Source organism: Halichondria panicea, chromosome 16 (genome assembly GCF_963675165.1).
Source record: "Halichondria panicea chromosome 16, odHalPani1.1, whole genome shotgun sequence".
Lineage (NCBI taxonomy): Eukaryota > Metazoa > Porifera > Demospongiae > Suberitida > Halichondriidae > Halichondria > Halichondria panicea.
The window spans coordinates 1,336,715-1,355,507 of NC_087392.1; the positions used below are offsets into that span (position 1 = coordinate 1,336,715).

Consider the following 18,793-nt stretch of genomic DNA (forward strand, 5'->3'; position numbering starts at 1 on the left):
AACCAACATCCTTGTGTGTGTAATGTGTAACCAGGAAGTAAACAAGCATTCAGTACGCCCATCTTTTCACCCCACCGTCACGCCCCCCCTTTTTTTAATAATAACATCACATGAGTGTTTATACTGCACCACACAAGCAAGCTAGAGCTAGCTAGCTACTCAGAGAACCACTGAACTCCACGCTAAGAGATGAAGCATGTACCAAAAATTCTCCTCTTGCTTGCTGTCAGCTGCTCCTTGGCCATTGGACAGGATAACTATACATGTGATGTGGACTTCAAGACTTGGAACAAAACCTCTTTCCCTCCAGTCTGCACTGCTGATGAATGGATCTGCTTTACAACATCAGGAGGCAAGTATTGTGTGCTTTAAGTAACTTATTGACCTCTTTGAACCCTTCAGGAATGAATCAGACTGGCGGAAGCATAGATAAAACTCGCTGTGGTGACGCTTGTAATTCCAAGGATGGAAGTCAAATGTGGATAGGGTTTTTGGGAGCTGCAATCGCAATTGTGTTTTTTGGCTCCAATTTTATTCCTGTAAAAAAGTTTGAAACTGGAGACGGTAAGCAACCCGTTAATTGATTGTTGAACGTTACCAAGAGTTCATTAGAGTTCAAATGAGCTCTTGACGTTACTCATGTACTCCATCCCCCTCAGGCATGTTTTTTCAGTGGGTGCTGTGTGTTGGTATCTGGCTGGTGGGTTTGGTGGTAAACATGATCCAAAATCAGCCGCCTATTTTCCTGCCTGCCCTCGTTGGAGGAATTAGTTGGACCACAGGTGAGCGACTGCTACAGATCAAACTGATTGAGAATTATGTCGTAAATGAAATTTTCTACAGGTAACCTTCTGGTGGTGCCTATCATAAAACTGATTGGTCTCACCATGGGGTTGACTGTGTGGGGGGTCACTAACATGTTGGCTGGCTGGTTCACTGGAGTGTGAGTACACACACCACACTACCTTATTACCGTATAGCCGGTTTTTTCGAGTCACTAAATTTTCGAGGTTTTCACAGATTGATCGAACCTCGAAATTTTTTTACAAATTTGAGCAATCTGCAAACATTTTGTGCCTCGAAAATAACCAGCTATAAGATACTGCCGTTTATTAATTACAGGGTCATACTTGACCAGGAAGTTAGTTGCCCTGGTCTCAACTATGGAGGAGTGGCTGTGGTTGTTGTGAGGTGAGCTGATCTAAAACTCTCTCAAAGGATAATTCAGTGTCTACCCTATAGTGTGATTGTTCTTGCTTTTGTCAAGAGCGAAGGAAAGAAGACCAGCTCCACCAGCGCTACATCTGATCCTCCAATTAACGAAACAACCCGACTGTTGAGCAGCAGGACTTCTTCTCTGGAGGGATCTCTACGTGCTAGGGTGGTAAATATCTCTTCACTATTGTCACCGTTTGTATAGCTGCATGCATGATGATACTGTTTGTGTTATAGCTTCAACAAAACGAGAAGAAAGGTTCAATTCAGCGAGATGTAGAAAAAGTCGTCTTCAATAGCGGCGCCACCTCTTCCAATCCAGCACCTCAAGACGTTGACCTGATCAAGCCTGAGGACGCAGATGCATCTTGGGTGGATCGCTTTGCTGAGCGTCCCATCATCAGCAAAGTATTGTAAGCAACAGTCACACAGTACTGATCATACCTACTGATTGTCTGTCTGTGTGCACAGGGCCTTCTCTCTGTGTGTGGTGGCTGGGCTGCTGTTTGGATTCCAGTTTCTGCCAATTCAGTTCTTGAAGTATTGCGACGATGGGGCCCATTCTTGTCAAGGTGTGATTCAATTACCACTTTCCTATAACTGTTATGTATACATATTTACTTTCTACTTCAGATTTGGACTATGTCTTCAGTGACTATTGTGGTATCCTCTTCACAAGTACCTTCTATTTCATAATATACTGTGCAGTGTCGAAAAACAAGCCAAAAGTCTACCCTCGTTTGATTCTGCCTGGTCTTATCTCAGGCATTATGTGGGGTATAGCTATGAGTAAGTTAGAGTTTCATCTTGTATATGTACAAAATGATATATACGAATTCTCTTTGTATTCTCAGCTGCTTGGTTCTTGGCTAATCAACACTTATCTTTGGCTGTCAGCTTTCCAATTGTCACTGCTGTAAGTGATCACTCTACCTCCCTATTCTCCACCCTCTATTAATGAGCCCTCCCTCCCCCTCTAGGGTCCTGGCTTTGTGAGCTCAGCGTGGGGAATACTGGTCTATAGGGAGATAAAGGTAGTGTGGGCATTCAGTGTGTAGGTAGATCACAGCTCTGTGTGGGGAATACTGGTCTATAGAGAGATAAAGGTAGTGTGGGAATTCAGTGTGTAGGTAGATCACAGCTCAGTGTGGGGAATACTGGTCTATAGAGAGATAAAGGTAGTGTGGGCATTCAGTGTGTAGGTAGATCACAGCTCTGTGTGGGGAATACTGGTCTATAGAGAGATAAAGGTAGTGTGGGCATTCAGTGTGTAGGTAGATCACAGCTCTGTGTGGGGAATACTGGTCTATAGAGAGATAAAGGTAGTGTGAGCATTCAGTGTGTAGGTAGATCACAGCTCAGTGTAGGGAATACTGGTCTATAGAGAGATAAAGGTAGTGTGGGCACTCAGTGTGTAGGTAGATCACAGCTCAGTGTGGGGAATACTGGTCTATAGAGAGATAAAGGTAGTGTGGGCATTCAGTGTGTAGGTAGATCACATGATGCCATCGATTGTATTGTTGGTTGATTGTGTATAACTTGCTTTGGAATAACTGTTTATTGTTGCTTGTTCGATTATGCAGGGTTGGCGAAACATTATCCTCTTCTTTGTTGCCTTCATCATATCGGCCTGTGGTCTGATAATGGACTCTCTCTCCAAGTGCACCGTTTCATGTTGAAGCCACTTTCTCTTTACACCATATTCAATTATTCACTAGACTGACTTGTCTTTAATAAGCTAGTGTATGCAGATCGAGCTTTATTATTTTTTACTTGTATTTGTGTCTGTTATGAATACACCCACCCCTCCTCTAACATGGCCGGCCTAGCTGTAAGGTCACATGATCCCTCTAATATGGCCGGCCTAGCTGTAAGGTCACATGATCATGATGCATGCAGAGCATAATTATTATTCTACAGTATATAATAATATTATGATACGATATATACACATGTACGTATTATGGTAAGTGAAACAACACGGCAGTGTATACACAACGAAAACTGGGAGTGGAAATTAAAACAGAATGTAGCATAAATATAATAACAGCTATCACTAGATCATAATCGTATTGCATGGGTTCACAATGAGTTCAAAGTTCAGTCACATGATGAGAGTGTAGTTGATCATGCAGAGCACATGAGACAGGCTTCTCTGTTCTGTATTGAGCAAGCCATTGCCTTCTCCTGGTACTCTTTGTCATTCTTCTCTGGAGAGGAGTCTCCACTCTTTGCCTGCTCAGCCTTGTTGACCATTGTCTGGTCGATGGTGAACTGGATGGCATTAGCAGCTGCCTTAGTGCGGAGATAGTACATGCCAGTCTTGAGACCCTGCACAAAATGAGTTACAAAATCGGTCAATATTGGGCTGCAGGACATAACATGGCTGTACTCTTGTAAGACTTAAATATAAGGATAAAACTGCACTCAGTACACATACAAGGCACTGATAAAAAGTTAAATGTAGCATTGAAGATGTAGATGGATCACAAAGACATTCGTTAGTAATGGTGAAAGGAACGTACAACTTATAAGCCTCTATTACATAATGAACATGATAACATCGTACTGACTGACTGACAGACTGACCTTTTCCCAGGCATAGAAGTGCATGCTTGTCAGCTTGCCAAAGTTGGCCTCCGCCATGTGTACATTGAAGGACTGACTCTGGTCAATATAGGCGCCTCTGTCGGCAGCCATGTCGATGAGCGTACGCTGGGAGATCTCCCACACAGTCCTGTACAGCTGCTTGAGGTCCGACGGTATCTCATCAATTTTCTGTAGAAATAAGAATATACATAAGGAAGGGTAGATTGATAAACAATAACAAGGCTACACGCACTTACTATTCTCATTGCAATTGAAAATATGGTGAAAGCTTAGGCTACATTATTAGCTGTTGAACTGAACTGTGCCAGAAAATGTTCACAGTTTTAATTTTCGTATGATGCTCTACTGATATGACAATTTTCACCATATGAAAACAACCCGCTATACGGTATACCAGTATCAGTACTCTTTTAGTTAACAAGACCATACTCTCCTCACCTGAATGGATCCATTGTTTGCGATGAGCCTCTGCTTCATGGTCTCATCCCAGAGTCCTCTCTCTGTTAGGTCCTTGAGCAGGTGGTGGTTGACCACTTGGAACTCTCCCGAGAGAACACGGCGAGAGTAGATGTTGCTTGTGTACGGTTCAAATGACTCGTTGTTGCCCAAGATCTGAGCAGTGGATGCAGTGGGCATTGGGGCAAGGAGGAGGCTGTTGCGGATACCATGCCTGTGTGCGTGTGTGAGGGAGGGAGGGTACCGTAACAAAACAAAACAAGTGAGAAAGATCAACTAACGCAGGTAGGTACTAAGTCAGGCAACCAACATCGTATGGCATTAGGTACCGTGGTTGCAACAATAAAATCGCAAAATCTAAATTAGTACTAGCAAATACACATGATCCTTGCCAGAACGCATTAGTTAGATCGCAAAGGGTCAATTTTTCTGCCTTCTCTCCCTCCCACGCTACAATGAGAACCTAATTTGGCTCATTTGCAAAGGTTTTTCATCCGCAAAATATTCTAAAACGGTAGCTCAGTACGCACTATCTTATAAAGTCTAGATTACATCACTAACTAGTACTCACTGAGAGATCTTTTCCTTGATTGCGGCCCAGTCCCACAGATCAGTGGGTGTGACTCCCCACATGTCGTATTGCAGTATACCCTCGCTCACAGGGGAACCTTGGTACGTCTCGTACGGCCCGTCCCTCTCAGCCAACTCGCAGGAGGCGGTCAGGGCAGCGTAGTAGATAGTCTCGAATGCCTGTCGGTTGAGTAGCTTTGCCTCAGGGCTGTCAAACGGGAATCTCATCAGGATGAAAGCATCGGCAAGACCCTGAACACCAACGCCAATGGGTCGATGCCGCATATTCGACACACGAGCCTGGATAAAATATCTTAAATAAGCATGCTACACAAAGCGGTAATGAAAGTTACCTCGGGTACTGGGTAGAAATTGATGTCAATGATGCGATTCAGGTTCCTTGTGACAACTTTGGTGACTTCGAAGAGATTTTTGAAGTCGAATGTCCGCTCAGGAGTGACGAAACGATTGAGAGCAATTGAGGCCAGGTTGCATACGGCCACTTCATCAGGTGAGGTGTACTCGATAATCTCAGTGCACAGGTTGCTACACTTGATGGTGCCGAGGTTCTGTAGACAAATTATGCATAATTATGTATGCACATGTACGTACAACTACACAAACGTAGGCTATAGTGTACAGTTACAACACAAGTTAATACACACACAAATTGTTGCAAATTAAAAATGTTTACGGGGGGGGAGGGGTTATAATTTGTCACACAATTCACCTTCTGATTGCTCTTCCTGTTGCATGCATCCTTGTAGAGCATGTACGGAGTGCCAGTCTCAGTCTGTGACTGTAGAATAGCAAACCAGAGCTGATGAGCGTTGACCGTCTTCCTTGCCCGTCCTTCTTTCTCGTATTTCTCGTACAAAGCCTTAAACTCGTCTCCCCAGGTGTCGGCGAGGCCGGGGCACTCGTGAGGGCACATGAGAGACCAGGTAGTGTCTTGCTTCACTCTCTCCATGAACAAATCTGGCACCCACATTGCATAGAACAGGTCACGCGCCCTCTGGGGGTGAAAATGCAGGTAATTGTACATGCACTAAACAGTCAAAACATCACTAAGCTTTTGGTTTCCTCTAATCACTAATAAAAACATACCGCAACAGCTACAGAATGCATACTTCAGTTTCAAAATTGGACACTCCAGGCTTTAATTATGGAGCCTTCAATTCAATTAGCTGAATTCCTAAATATTACCAGTCATGCATTCTCACCTTCTCTTCTGCTCCGTGGTTTTTCTTAAGTTCCAGGAAATCAAAGATATCAGCGTGCCAAGGCTCCAGGTAGACAGCAAATGCTCCTGGTCTCTTGTTCCCTCCTTGATCAACATACCGCGCCGTATTGTTGTAGACTCGAAGCATCGGAACAAGCCCATTGGACGTCCCGTTTGTCTGTGTACAGGGGGGGAGGGGATACCAAAATAAATAATCTTGCATCAGAACTGAACTAAACTATCTCACTTGATATAAAGCATGTGTACAAGCAGAGTAGTAATACTCTTGGAACAAGTCAAGAACGCAAGCAAAGGGCTTCTGTATGTATCTATTTAAGTGAACAACGCTTCAAAGGGAATATTAAGGGTGTGATACTGATTGGTAAAGGCTTCCATTTCACTCACCCCAGCAATGTAGCTCCCAGAGGCGCGAATGCAGCTTGTAGCAATGCCAATCCCACCGGCAGACTTGGAGATGTTGGCACAGGTCTTGAGAGTGTCGTAGATCCCATCAATACTGTCATCCTTCATGCAGATGAGGAAACAAGAGGAAAGTTGAGGTCGACAGGTCCCTGCGTTGAACAGGGTGGGAGAGGCGTGGGTAAACCAACGTCCCGACATCAGGTTGTACGTCTGGGGAGAGGGGAACAATGGATGGTAATGCAATGCACACACATGTACATACCATATAGCGGGTATATTTCGAGGGTGTAAAATGATCACGGTTTTCGCTGATTCAGCACGCACCGCAAACATTTATACCCACGATTTAATATCACATGCAGACATGCTGCAAAAAGGCTGCTATTCAGCGAAAATTAAATCCACTAAATCCACAAAACCGAAAGTTTATACCCTTGTATAATATACCCGCTATACGATCACATACAGATATAGTACAGGCATAGATTAAATAAAGTACACACACATGACATGACCTGCCCTTCTCACCTCAACAACAGATTCCAAGTTTTCTCCGTGTATCCCCACGGCAACCCTCATGAGCATGTGCTGGGGACGCTCGGCCACTTTCCCGTTGATTCTGAGCAAATAAGATCTCTCCAGAGTCTTGAAACCAAAGTACTGATAGTTAAAGTCACGGTCATAGATGATGGACGAATTGAGAAACTGCATGTGTGTGTGTGTATGAGGTTAACTCTGTATGATTCCTGAGCGACTTTCTTTGCTTACATCTGCATTTTTCTTTATGATGTCATATGTTTCCTTGGAGATCTTCGGTGAGGGTTTTTTGGTAACTGGGTGCTCATAATTGAAGAGATCCTCCATGACAGCTGTAAGGGAGCAAGGGGGAGACAATCGTAAGCTCATATATTTGTACAACAAGGGCTGTTAACATACCACTGAACAGCTTCTTTGTCTCCTTGTGCAGATTCGAGACGGCAATCCTAGCAGCAAGAATGGCATAGTCGGGATGTTTGGTGGTCATGGAGGCAGCCGTCTCAGCTGCAAGAGTGTCCAGTTCCACCGTAGTGACACCAGGGTACACACCAGCAATGACCTTCATCGTTATCTCAGCCGGCTCGATGAAGTCCTTGCTCAGGCCGTAGCACAACTTGCTGATACGTGAGGTAATCTTGTCAAACATAACCGTCTCACTACGGCCATCTGTGGAAAATGGGATTTTGGTCAACATCAGGGCTAGATATTGGTACATGTACATGGTCAGGATCTCTTACCTCTCTTAATAACAAAGATTTTGGAGGCCATGGGTACGTGCAGCAGCTCAATTGTGAGAAAGGGAGACTCTAAAGGCGCAGAAGATAGAGATAGAGTTTGTAGACTGCGATATGATAGGTGTGATAGAAAAGCCCGCTAAAATGTAGTGTTCCCGCGTGGGATCGGTAAAGAGGCGCATGCTCATTCAAAACCGCAACCGCAACCTCCTTCCTGTAGCATGCACTACTGTGGTTTCATGTAATGCATGCAATAGTTAGAGTGCAATAGTCTTGAAAGTCCATGGGCTACAACCTTTTTATCTAAGCCTTCTTTAGAGTGATGTGCAAGACCTAGATCTAAGCCTTCTTTAGAGTGATGTGCAAGACCTAGATCTAAGCCTTCTTTAGAGTGAATCCTATAGACGTTTAAGTGCACGACATAATGTGGCAGCACTTGTAGATCTACCAGTAATCTGAATTTCAGGTAGTCGGCTTTTCAAATCATCTCAATGACGATTAGTTTATCGTGAGATCATCTAGACAGTACTCCCTTGGGCTGGCTTTATTAGCAGACACGTCTCCAGTGTGTTGAAATCTATCAACAACCCTCCAAACAGTAGCTTCAGCAACAAACAATCTATCTACTGCTTCCTTAATGGTACAGCAATTGACAAGCCTTTGCCATATACCATTCTCCACCTAAGATCCTCATGATAGGATTTTGTACGGCCAGGTTCCCCCATTATTACTTGGTCTTGCACAATCATTCAATCATTCATGAAACTGTGAACATGCCCAGCTCTGACCATTACTATATGTACATACCTGAGGTCAATTAGTGGTACATTTCTTTTTTTGTTTTTAAAATGTATATTTCAAGTGAGGTGAAAAAGGTTGTAAGTATTTTTCTAAATAACCAATTTAGGATCACACAGATGAATGTTGGGATAATAAATTATTCATAACAGCAGCACAAGGACCAATATATTGATATTAATGTTCAGTTCATCATCACCTTCATCACTGCACTGTCAGCACCTGAAGGACAACAATAATATTATTGATGTAGTCATAACTGTAAATTGTGTACAGGCCGATCTTCAAAGATAGCTAGTAAAGACATACATGAATCACCCACCCATGCAATGTGAAAAGGGAACATCATGTTTCAAAAGTGGGATATAAGATACATTTAATAACAAACTATATAGCCATACAGTAACACAATAATTGCATGTACATTTGAGAGGGGTTGTCTTGCCGCCCATGAGACTGTCTCCTCACCGTGATTAGCACACATTTTTTCTCAGTGCCAGAGTCATTGCCAGCTGTTGTGGGGCAGGGCTCGTGACAGTTGGTCCCTATGGTGATTAAGTACGGTAGTAGGGTACCAGGCTCGACTGTACCGCGAGGGCCTATAACCACATCACTAGACTACATGGTAACTCGTCACATTCCTTCACCAGCTGTAAGGTTCGCCCCCCGCCACCTGCTGATCGTGTATGTGCGTGCATGTGTGTGTGTGTGTGTGTGTGTGTGTGTGTGTGGAGGGTGACTTGGTGGGGTGTGTGAGGGTTTGGTCTCTTACCATAAACTCCAGCTGAGCCTGAGCCTCCTTCATCTGTAATCAATCAGATTGCATATTAGGTATAGCTTGCCACAATCATGAAAGATGTACGTGCAACTACACATAATATACCGCCACCACCACCGCCACCACCACCACCACCACCACCACCACCACCACCACCACCACCGCATGGCCATGGGCAGAAGGCCCCACCTATCACAGTATACATTAGCACGGAAAACTATAGAGCAAAAATATTTTGATCCCCATCTGATAAGAATCTAGGCCCTAGTTCCAAGTGTTATATGGACGCATTTCAAGCCGCATACGAAGATAAAAAGCACAAATCTGTATAAAAAATTGTGTCAGTAGTGCAACTCGGACATATAAATTGCATCAGGGATCGGAATAACTTACCCTCTTATATATATATGGTTGGTAGACCTATAATTATATAGAGTGGCATCCAAACATATAATATTAGTACAACCCCCCAAAATAATATATTTTTATACACTAATAATTCCTATAAAAGACTTTTTTACTATCAAGAAAATATAAACTGATACCAACAATAACGTACAGGCGGGCGGGATGGGTGTGTACGATCAACCTGTGGCTATCAATAGGAAGATGTACACGAGAGGTGTGAGTATGATTGTTGTTAAAACTGTAGCAGTCTAGACAGACACACACCGTATACCTCGAGGCATAATGATTGATAGTAAAATAATAGTCGTAGTAAATAACAGGCCCTATTAAATGCTATAAGTTGGGGGGGGGGGTATAAAATAACAGGCCATAATAAATTATTTATGGAGGCCTCCCATAGGAGGGAGTCAAACTGCTAGAGGAAGTCAACAACAGGCTGATCGTTGGCCATGCATGGCCACCTGGCTCGTTTATAATTATGCTGCTTTTTTGTGGCCACTGACTATATAGATGTGTACAAGTATTTTTTTAACCTTTGAAGCTTGTATGTGAACGGTGAGCACTATATAAATGTTGTTTTATATCTCAAAGTACTGTAAAAGTGGCAACTCCTAGATCTTCCGGATTTGGATCCGGTGGCGCCCGAATCAGCGCCTCCTGTATGTGCAAGGTAAGTGCTTCCTGTCTGTCTCTTTAACTTTACTGAATCCTTTCCTAGAAGTTGTGGTGGATTTGGATTTCACGGGCTCGAGGAGTACCTGCATGCCTCACGGCCTAACAGAGGAGGTTGAGGCCAGGGGCCGTGGTGGTGCAGGTGCCAATAAATCCTGCAGTTTTATAGATCAAGGTTTACAGCAACAATTAAATGGTCTGTGTCTATATAACTACGCAGCCATATCCTTCCAACAATGTATTCCTGTTGTCAAGTTTCAAGGCTGGGACCAGGAAGACGGGAAAGATGCCCAAATTCGTTGTGCCACAAGAATATATATGCAAAGCATAATTATAACTTTATTGTAGCCATAGTGATAATAATTTAATCCATTGCGGTATACTTTTTTTAACTCGTTTACTGTGGGGGGTAATGACACATCAAGCATCTACCAATACGATCCCACTAATTGTATGTCCAAGCCATCGTGTCACCATTATTTCTAGTGTCTACTTCTCTCATTGGTGATAAAGGAAGCTCATGTTCGAGCCAGATAATGTTCCCTGTCTTCAAACTCTGTGCTGCACTATAGGAAAGAGTCTGGAGCTTGGGACCAACACAATAAAATCTCCCAATTTAAAAATTAATTGACACTGGACAACAATGGTTGTGTTGTACCAATTAAAGAAAGTAGATTTCGCACATTGTGTTTGAAAGTGCCCTGCAGTGCAAGGTAAACAATAAAAGTTGTTGGAGGCCACAGAGACCCTGAACAACACTGCTGTGTAGGGGTACTACGAGTCGATAGTTGAAACTTCCAGTCATGAAGGTGCAAAAGTTATTAACAAAGACAAACTGGATGCGGCAACGTACCTACTATAGCACATGCCGTAATGACGAACTCTTTCCGGAGGCCTGCATGGTGCCATTATTAGTATCACAATCAAGGAGTTTGAACAGGCCAAGAAAGAGACATCAACAGGCCAGGAGGAAATGGCTACTAAAATAGTGGACAATAAAGTTTATAACGAAACAAGTATAAGTTATGATTTTAACATTAATTGTAGTCAAGAATTCCCCATTAGAAATTCTGAGGTTTCTAAGAGATGTACATGTATATAGTCATATAGGCTGGTGCAGTGGTAGACCAGCATGCAACTGCCAACAGAAGTGCTCCACTATTCAGCTCCAGCCATCCCTCAGAGCCCTCCAAAAGAGACTATAAGGGTACAATTGTCCTTTCGGTGCTGACAGGATGAACTTGTTAGTACACACAATATTGTTGTTGCTGTCAGTGTGTTCACTGTACACATTCTTTAGGATGCACTTTACATCTAGCTACTAGCTAATTATGTATATCCTATGCTGTTACACTGAATTGTTAAAAAAAAAGTGGGGCAGGTGAGAAAGGAGACCAGGATCTTCACGGCTTAATGGGTGCTAGGGGTCACACTGGGAATACAGGTGCCAGGGGTGATAGCAGATAGCGGGAGAGTCGATGATAAAGGATACCAAGGAGACAAAGGAGAGGCAAGGGAGAGGTAAGGGACTTGTTACCTCGCACAGCTCCAGTTACCAATTCTTAAATTGTGAGCTCTCATGCTTGCAGTGTTATTTCATACCATCAAATATGACGGGCAGGAAAAAGGTTAGACTCACGATATAATTATAAACCTGTACTTAATGCAGGGATGGATTCATTGAATGGACAGGTATGATTGTATCTTATAAATAGCAGTATAGCAGTATAGCTCCACAAGAGAATCAGCTTGCAGTGGTAGACTATCAACAAATGCATGGTACAAGTTTATTGAATTTAAAGAAATAAGGGACACCCTTAACACAATTGACTATAGTTTTCTACAAGAGAATCACTTCATAAGAGAGCAGACGACGTGTTACAAGTGCACTTGTGTGTCTATGATTGTGTTTGTGTGCATGTGCATGGGTTGGAGGTCAGTGTGTTCAGCTATACTTTATTTAATAAGGGGAAATTGTGCTGGTATTCCAAGCCATACAATGTGTGGGATGCATGTAGCCACAATGAAATCAAGTTAATTTAAGAAGCTAAGTTTCATGTGCTATCTACAGTGGACTTGAAAGTTTGTGAGAATGGACTGCAGCTATCTTGATTTGTATTATCCTACAAATAATATCACAACATTAACCTTGCCAAGAGTTTACATTGTTCAAGCAGCAGTTCTCTCAGTGGTGTTTATATTGAGCTCTGTTGGGATGGTCTTGAACATTGTCTTTGTCTGTCGAAGGAAGACTAACTTTCTAGTAAGAAGGATAGTCTACATTACTGTCATCACTACACTACAGCTTGGAGTATTATGGCTTTGGAGCATTCCTGCATTCAAACCAGATAAGTCAATGCTAAATTTTTGTAACGAAGTTAACAATTGGTATATCAGTGTAGCAAGTAGTTTACTGTGGACAATGGCTCTACTGATCTGCTCTATCTACTTTACCGTGGTAACGAAACTGTGTGGTTGTTTCTCAAGAAGGCATCTTTGGAGTGACCCATTTCATTTGCTATTGGAATATCTATTTGTCATGATACTATTGCTTGTGGGGTTGGCACTTTGTGTGCTTACATATTTTACACACAGAAACTTCGCTATAAACTTTACTCGGCAAATAATTGTTTTAGTTATACCGCCTGCACTAGCACTAACAAGCTTGATAGGAAACATTGTTTTAACTGTATGGTTTTTTACTCTACGGAGAAGGCGAATCACAAGGAGAAGAGATGCACTGAAAGAAATTGGAATGTTTTTTGCTCTATTTTTCATTATTTTGCTTGTACTTGGCATAGATTTTTGTGCTCTCTTTCCGCTACCACAGACAGTACTATCTTTTCCTCTATCGTGTTTCCCATTGCTAGTTTTTGGCTACATGTGCTACAGTTTTCGTAGTAAAACTAGACATGTCAGGTTTGCCAACAGAGCAGATATTGAGACGGCTGGTCCAGGACTACGAACTGCTCCACCCTCCACTAGAGTCAGCCTACCTACGGACACAGCTGATCATGCTCCCAACTTCCTGAGCCCAAGTACAGCTGAGCCTTCAGAAGTGACGCCATTGATAAATTAATTAGTGACACAAGAGATTGTACACATTCGTTAAGAACACATGCTAACTGTATCTATAGGATCTATGTTGTTTTATATATTGCATGTGCTGTAATTTTCATTTTCACATGTACGTTTGAAATTGTGTTTAATTCATAAAAGTTGCTAGAGGCCACAGAGACCCTGAACAACACTGCTGTGTGGGAGTACTACGAGTCGATAGTTGAAACTGCCTGTCATGGAGGTGCAGAAGCTATTGACAAAGACAAACTGGATGCGGCGACGTACCTACTAGCACATGCCGTCATGACCAACTCCTTCCAGAGGCCTGGTGCCGTCATTAGCCTCGAGTTTGAAACAGGCCAAGAAAGAAACATCAACAGGCCAGGAGGAGATAGCTACTAAAATAGTGGACAATAAGTTTATAATGAAACAAGTATAAGTTTTAAGGAATGGAAAAATTTTAATCGCAGTCAAGAATTCCCCATTAGAAATTCTGAGGTTTCATTTATCTCTAAGAGATGTACATGTATCAGTAGGTTTTACCCTATGGTTTTACATAGGATTGGCAGTGGGTTTGCCCGTGTTTAGCAATATTTCAATTATTTTGACTCATGTTCAAACTGTTCTATCTCTGTAGGGAAAGGCCACATCAAGGAACTGGCTAGACAGATAGTTTATTTAGCCTTTTCTCTCTTTGTATCTCTCATTTCATAATCCATGAACATTTTAATGAATGAATATTGTCATTTTAAAAATTGTACTATTTCTACGTTTCACCGCTCTTTGTCTGACTGACTAAGTAAGTGAGTGAGTAAGTAAGTAAGTTTCTTGCCCAGCATTTGCTCCAAGTACAGCCATCTCCAGGACATTCTGCACAGGGTTTCCAAACGACTACAACCTGGATTACAAAGCGCTTCTTCAGATTTGCGATTGCTTCCACGAGGCAGATGACCTCTCAGTCTCTATTTCTCTTACCTAGACAATTCCGCCATCTTTAATGACTCAGCAATTGCGTTGTGGCCAAATGCCAAATAATAGATAGGCGTGGCTAAGAAACCGTGCGCCTAAAACGATCAGTGCTGTGCTTTTCCAGAGCCTGAGGTGTTGCTTTTCTTCACACTGTTCAGCTCTAGCTCCCTTTCTCTGACAGGCATGCTATATGCACTGGCTAGATATCATGCTCTTAAAATGGCTGTCATTTAACACAAATTCAACATATCAAGCAATATTACTCCTATAATTACTGATATTAGTCCAGAGATATTCGAGAAGATATCTGATTAGTCCTGTCTTCTCTTCTTGAACTTCTGTACTGCCTCTTGACGTTCCACTTATGTATGTCATGATACGTAAATTTATACTTCTGTACTGAAAAAGAAAGGGAATCCGACTAGAAAAACATTTGCAATGTGAAAAATTGCTAGGATTGGCCAGGGGAACCACAAAAAAGCGTGGAAACAAGAAATCAGACGAGAGCATAACTCCAATCCGTTACAACGTCATGAACATGTACAATACATAGTATATAGACTGTGTTCCAGATCCATCTACCAGCTTCCATCCACCACATCATTCCATGCAGGTCACTAGTACGGTCCGTGCATGTTACTACGCATGGATGGACTGTGTGTACCTGTGCTCAACACTGCATGTATTATAGGAACATCAATTTATCACAAATCATCATGATTATAATTATGCCCGCACAAAATGGATGTATAATAAATATATATAGGGATGGTCATCACCCCACCAGTAAAAATTGTGTGGTATATTGGCCGGAAAAAAATGGAAAACTACAAGTACATGTGATTGACGTTGTAACGAATTGGAGTTATGCTCTCGTCTGATTTCTTGTTTCCACGCTTTTTTGTGGTTCCCCTGGCCAATCCTAGCAATTTTTCACATTGCAAATGTTTTTCTAGTCGGATATAGTTATATAAGCTGGTGCTGTGGCAGACCAGCATGCAGCCGCCAACGGAAATGCTCCATTATTCAGCTCCAGCCTTCCTTCAGTGCCCTCCGAAAGAGACTATAAGGGTACAATTGTCCTTCTAGTGCTGACAGGATAAAGGTGGGGCAGGTGAGAAAGGAGACTGGAGTCTTCACGGCTTAATGGGTGCTAGGGGTCACACTACACTGGGAATACAGGTGATAGCGGATAGCGGGAGAGTCGGTGATAAAGGATATACCAAGGAGACAAAGGAGAGGTGAGGGAGAAGGAGAGAGACTTGTCACCTCACACAGCTCCAGTTACCAATTCTTATACTGTGAGCTCTCATGCTTGCAGTGGTACGTTCTTATTATGCAACAATTAACCAGGTTTGTGTCATTATAAATATAAGGGAGGGGTTGGGCTAATTAGCTTGTGCTACTTCTGCTGTACAGAGTGTACGAATCCCAACCATCAAATGTGGCGGGCAGTAGTTATAAAATTAATGCAGGGACAGATTCATTGAATTTAATGACATGAAGGACAGGCAAATTTTATCTTATGAATATTCACAAGAGAATCAGCTCGTGGTGGTAGACCATCAACAAATGCAGGGTATGAGTTCATTGAATTTAAGGAAATGAGAGACGCCCTTTAGGCTTTGTAGATGTGAAGGACACAGTTGTACTATTATAGACTAACTTTCTAGTAAGAAGGATAGTCTACATGACTGTCATCACTACACTACAGCTAGGAGCATTCCTGCATTCATGGTAATCTTCAACTTTTGCTACGAACTTGGGCTCAAGCTTACCATACCCCAGGGCTCCCTTTCAGCTGGCGTTGACCATTGTCAACTAGACATCATGCATATAGCCAGCGTAGGTGGACAGTACCAGTTTCCCAGCAATCTCCAATTGGTCAGTGGTGCCCTTCTGGATACGTCCTCTTCCAAGTTGTGTCGATTCCAATAGCAGCTGACAGTCGAGATACAGCACTGTGCCAAGATGACTAACTCCACCAAGCTCTCATTTTGTGAGAGCACATTGCTCCCAGGAGAGTCTGCCCTACACATTCAAGCAGCTTGAAGGCCGTAGCTCGTTTACTGAGCACAGCTCGTATGGATCACTGGAGCTGAACCACTTCAGTGGACTGGCTGTAACTGGAGAGGATGTGGAGAGAGTGCACACTGCTAGCCTCTACTACCTTGGCTCAGAGCTGCACAGCAGGCAGGGAAATAATGAGATTTATAAAACGGTATATAGCTAGTGACAAAAGACGAGGGTATAAACTAGTTCCTAGCTCACAAGCATGCAGGTGCTCCCCCGTTGAGCAGTACTAACAAGTCCAGAACCCTCGAGCTTGCATCTGATGAACGCTTTTGTTTCTGACAGGAAACAAATGCAGGGTATAATGAATTTAAGAGACGTACGCCCTTAATTATGCTTTGTCAAAGCTTCATAGATGTGAAGGACACAATTGTACATTATATTTATAGCTCTACAAGAGAATCACTCAAGGGTAATATTAATGCTGTGACGACTTATCTAATCAATTTGTGTGTGCGTTGAAAGTGAATCTTGATGTGTACTTTCAGCAAAAGGAAAAGAAAATAGCATGTTGCAAGTGCACTTGTGCAATCAATAGCTGCACAGATATACATGTATCGTGACAAACAAAGCTCGAGACCAACACAATAAAATCTGCCTGAAGCAATAGTTATGCTTGCTACTATAGTAGTATGGACGATGTAAATTCATTGAGAGTAGACAACAATGGTTGTGTTGCACCAATTAAAGTAAGTAGATTGAAGGGTTGAGTTTACACACAGTGCCCTGTGCAAGGTAATTATTGAAAAAAGTTTAATTGAAAAATTATAATAAAACAATTTTGGTTGCAGCGCACTTTGCTCCTACAGATATTCAGAAGGTCAACTCCTGCAGTATTTTACTATTAATGATCCTGCCAGACTGTGCTCTCCGTAGCTGCCATGCTCTCAGGATGAGCTCCCAAATTATAGTATGGTTTTTTAGGAAAAAAATAAACCCAAAAGATAATTTAAAAAAAGTCGTTCCTGTCTTGTTAATTTTATGATGTGCTGGCTCCAAATCAAAGAGTACATTCCTAGTTGTAGTGTATTATATTATCGTTATATCAATTCAGGTTTTGAATGAACTATCTCTGTTATAGACTGCATGAAAGCATCGATCAGGGAAGAGGGTTCAGATTTCTTCAATTTAGCATTGCCACTGCGGCACAAAAGGCACAGTACTGTTCTTGTGGATGTGTATGGTTGGCTCTACTCTTTGATCCATCAGGTTTTGTCTACCAATATATGTCAGTCTATGTGGCAGAAGATGACCTTCACCCAGCAACCAACCAATGGTTGAGGGTCTAGGTAAGATAAAGAAGCACCAGTGAGTATTATGGAGGGAGAAATAAGTGAGTGGTTGAGGAACATCAACAGAGGACAATGCACAAGTTCTGCAAAGCCATGCAAATACAAATTTGATTGCACATTCAAGGGAAATAATATAAGTTGCTGGAGGCCACAGAGACCCTGAACAACACTGCTGTGTGGGAGTACTACGAGTCGATAGTTAAAACTGCTTGTCTTGGAGGTGCAGAAGTTATTGAAAAAGACAAACTGGATGCGGCGACGTACCTACTACCACATGCCGTAATGACCAACTCCTTCCAGAGGCGGTGCCATCATTAGTCTCACAATCAAGGAGTTTGAACAGGCCAGGAAAGAGACATCAACAAGCCAGGAGGAGATGGCTACTAAAATAGTGAACAATAACAAAACAAGTTTTAAGGAACGGAAAATTTTTAATCGCAGTCAAGAATTTCCCATTAGAAATTCTGAGGTTTCATTTATCTCTAAGAGATGTACATGTATATAGTTAGAGATGTACATGTATATAGTTATATAGGTTGGTGTGATCGGCATGCAGCCGCCAACGGAAGTGCTCCACTATTTAGCTCCAGCCTTCCCTCAGTGCCCTCCGAAAGAGACTATAAGGGTACAATTGTCCTTTCGGTGCTGACAGGGTGGGGCAGGTGACCGGGGTCTTCACGGTTAATGGGTGCTAGGGGTCACACTGGGAATACAGGTGCCAGGGGTGATATTGGTCCAAGAGTCGGTGATAAAGGATACCAAGGAGCCAAAAGAGAGCTGAGGGAGAAAGAGAGAGACTTGTCACCTCACACAGCTTCAGATATCAATTCTTATTGTGAGCTCTCATGCTTGCAGTGTTACGTTCTCATTATTGCAACAATTTAGTAACCTGGTTTGAGTCATTATAAAGTAATATAAGGGGGGGAGGGGGGTTGGGCTAATTAGCTTGTGCTACTTCTGCTGTACAGAGTGTACG

The 18,793-nt window shown here is 42.5% G+C and overlaps 2 protein-coding genes across 2 annotated transcripts; one reads left to right on the forward strand and one right to left on the reverse strand.

Moving 5' to 3' along the window:
* The first annotated feature begins 91 nt into the window (after nucleotides 1-91).
* LOC135350630 (transmembrane protein 144-like) lies at nucleotides 92-3,030 on the forward strand. The gene is made up of 12 exons (XM_064549486.1): nucleotides 92-352; nucleotides 403-564; nucleotides 660-782; nucleotides 844-943; nucleotides 1,123-1,191; nucleotides 1,243-1,384; nucleotides 1,453-1,628; nucleotides 1,687-1,787; nucleotides 1,849-2,004; nucleotides 2,070-2,131; nucleotides 2,196-2,249; nucleotides 2,799-3,030. The coding sequence occupies exons 1-12, from the start codon at nucleotides 190-192 to the stop codon at nucleotides 2,892-2,894; spliced, it is 1,404 nt and encodes a 467-aa protein (XP_064405556.1). The 5' UTR covers nucleotides 92-189; the 3' UTR covers nucleotides 2,895-3,030.
* Nucleotides 3,031-3,099: 69 nt separating this feature from the next.
* LOC135350618 (ribonucleoside-diphosphate reductase large subunit-like) lies at nucleotides 3,100-7,911 on the reverse strand. Its single transcript, XM_064549473.1, has 12 exons — nucleotides 7,771-7,911; nucleotides 7,433-7,699; nucleotides 7,265-7,365; nucleotides 7,025-7,201; nucleotides 6,479-6,706; nucleotides 6,075-6,251; nucleotides 5,582-5,866; nucleotides 5,205-5,420; nucleotides 4,853-5,151; nucleotides 4,264-4,495; nucleotides 3,805-3,993; nucleotides 3,100-3,546 (listed from the first exon to the last, which is right to left on the reverse strand). Exons 1-12 carry the CDS (start codon nucleotides 7,799-7,801, stop codon nucleotides 3,343-3,345), a joined length of 2,406 nt encoding a protein of 801 aa, XP_064405543.1. The 5' UTR covers nucleotides 7,802-7,911; the 3' UTR covers nucleotides 3,100-3,342.
* Nucleotides 7,912-18,793: the final 10,882 nt, after the last annotated feature.

Excerpts from the sequence above, each read along its gene's own strand:
- LOC135350630 (XM_064549486.1), top strand. The coding sequence starts at position 190 with ATGAAGCATGTACCAAAAATTCTCCTCTTGCTTGCTGTCAGCTGCTCC. Across the intron at positions 1,385-1,452 it reads GATCTCTACGTGCTAGGGTG|CTTCAACAAAACGAGAAGAA; the intron begins GTAAATATCTCT and ends TTTGTGTTATAG. Across the intron at positions 1,788-1,848 it reads TGGGGCCCATTCTTGTCAAG|ATTTGGACTATGTCTTCAGT; the intron begins GTGTGATTCAAT and ends TTTCTACTTCAG.
- LOC135350618 (XM_064549473.1), bottom strand. The coding sequence starts at position 7,801 with ATGGCCTCCAAAATCTTTGTTATTAAGAGAG. Across the intron at positions 5,867-6,074 it reads ACCACGGAGCAGAAGAGAAG|AGGGCGCGTGACCTGTTCTA; the intron begins GTGAGAATGCAT and ends TTTCACCCCCAG. Across the intron at positions 5,152-5,204 it reads ATTTCTACCCAGTACCCGAG|GCTCGTGTGTCGAATATGCG; the intron begins GTAACTTTCATT and ends TATTTTATCCAG.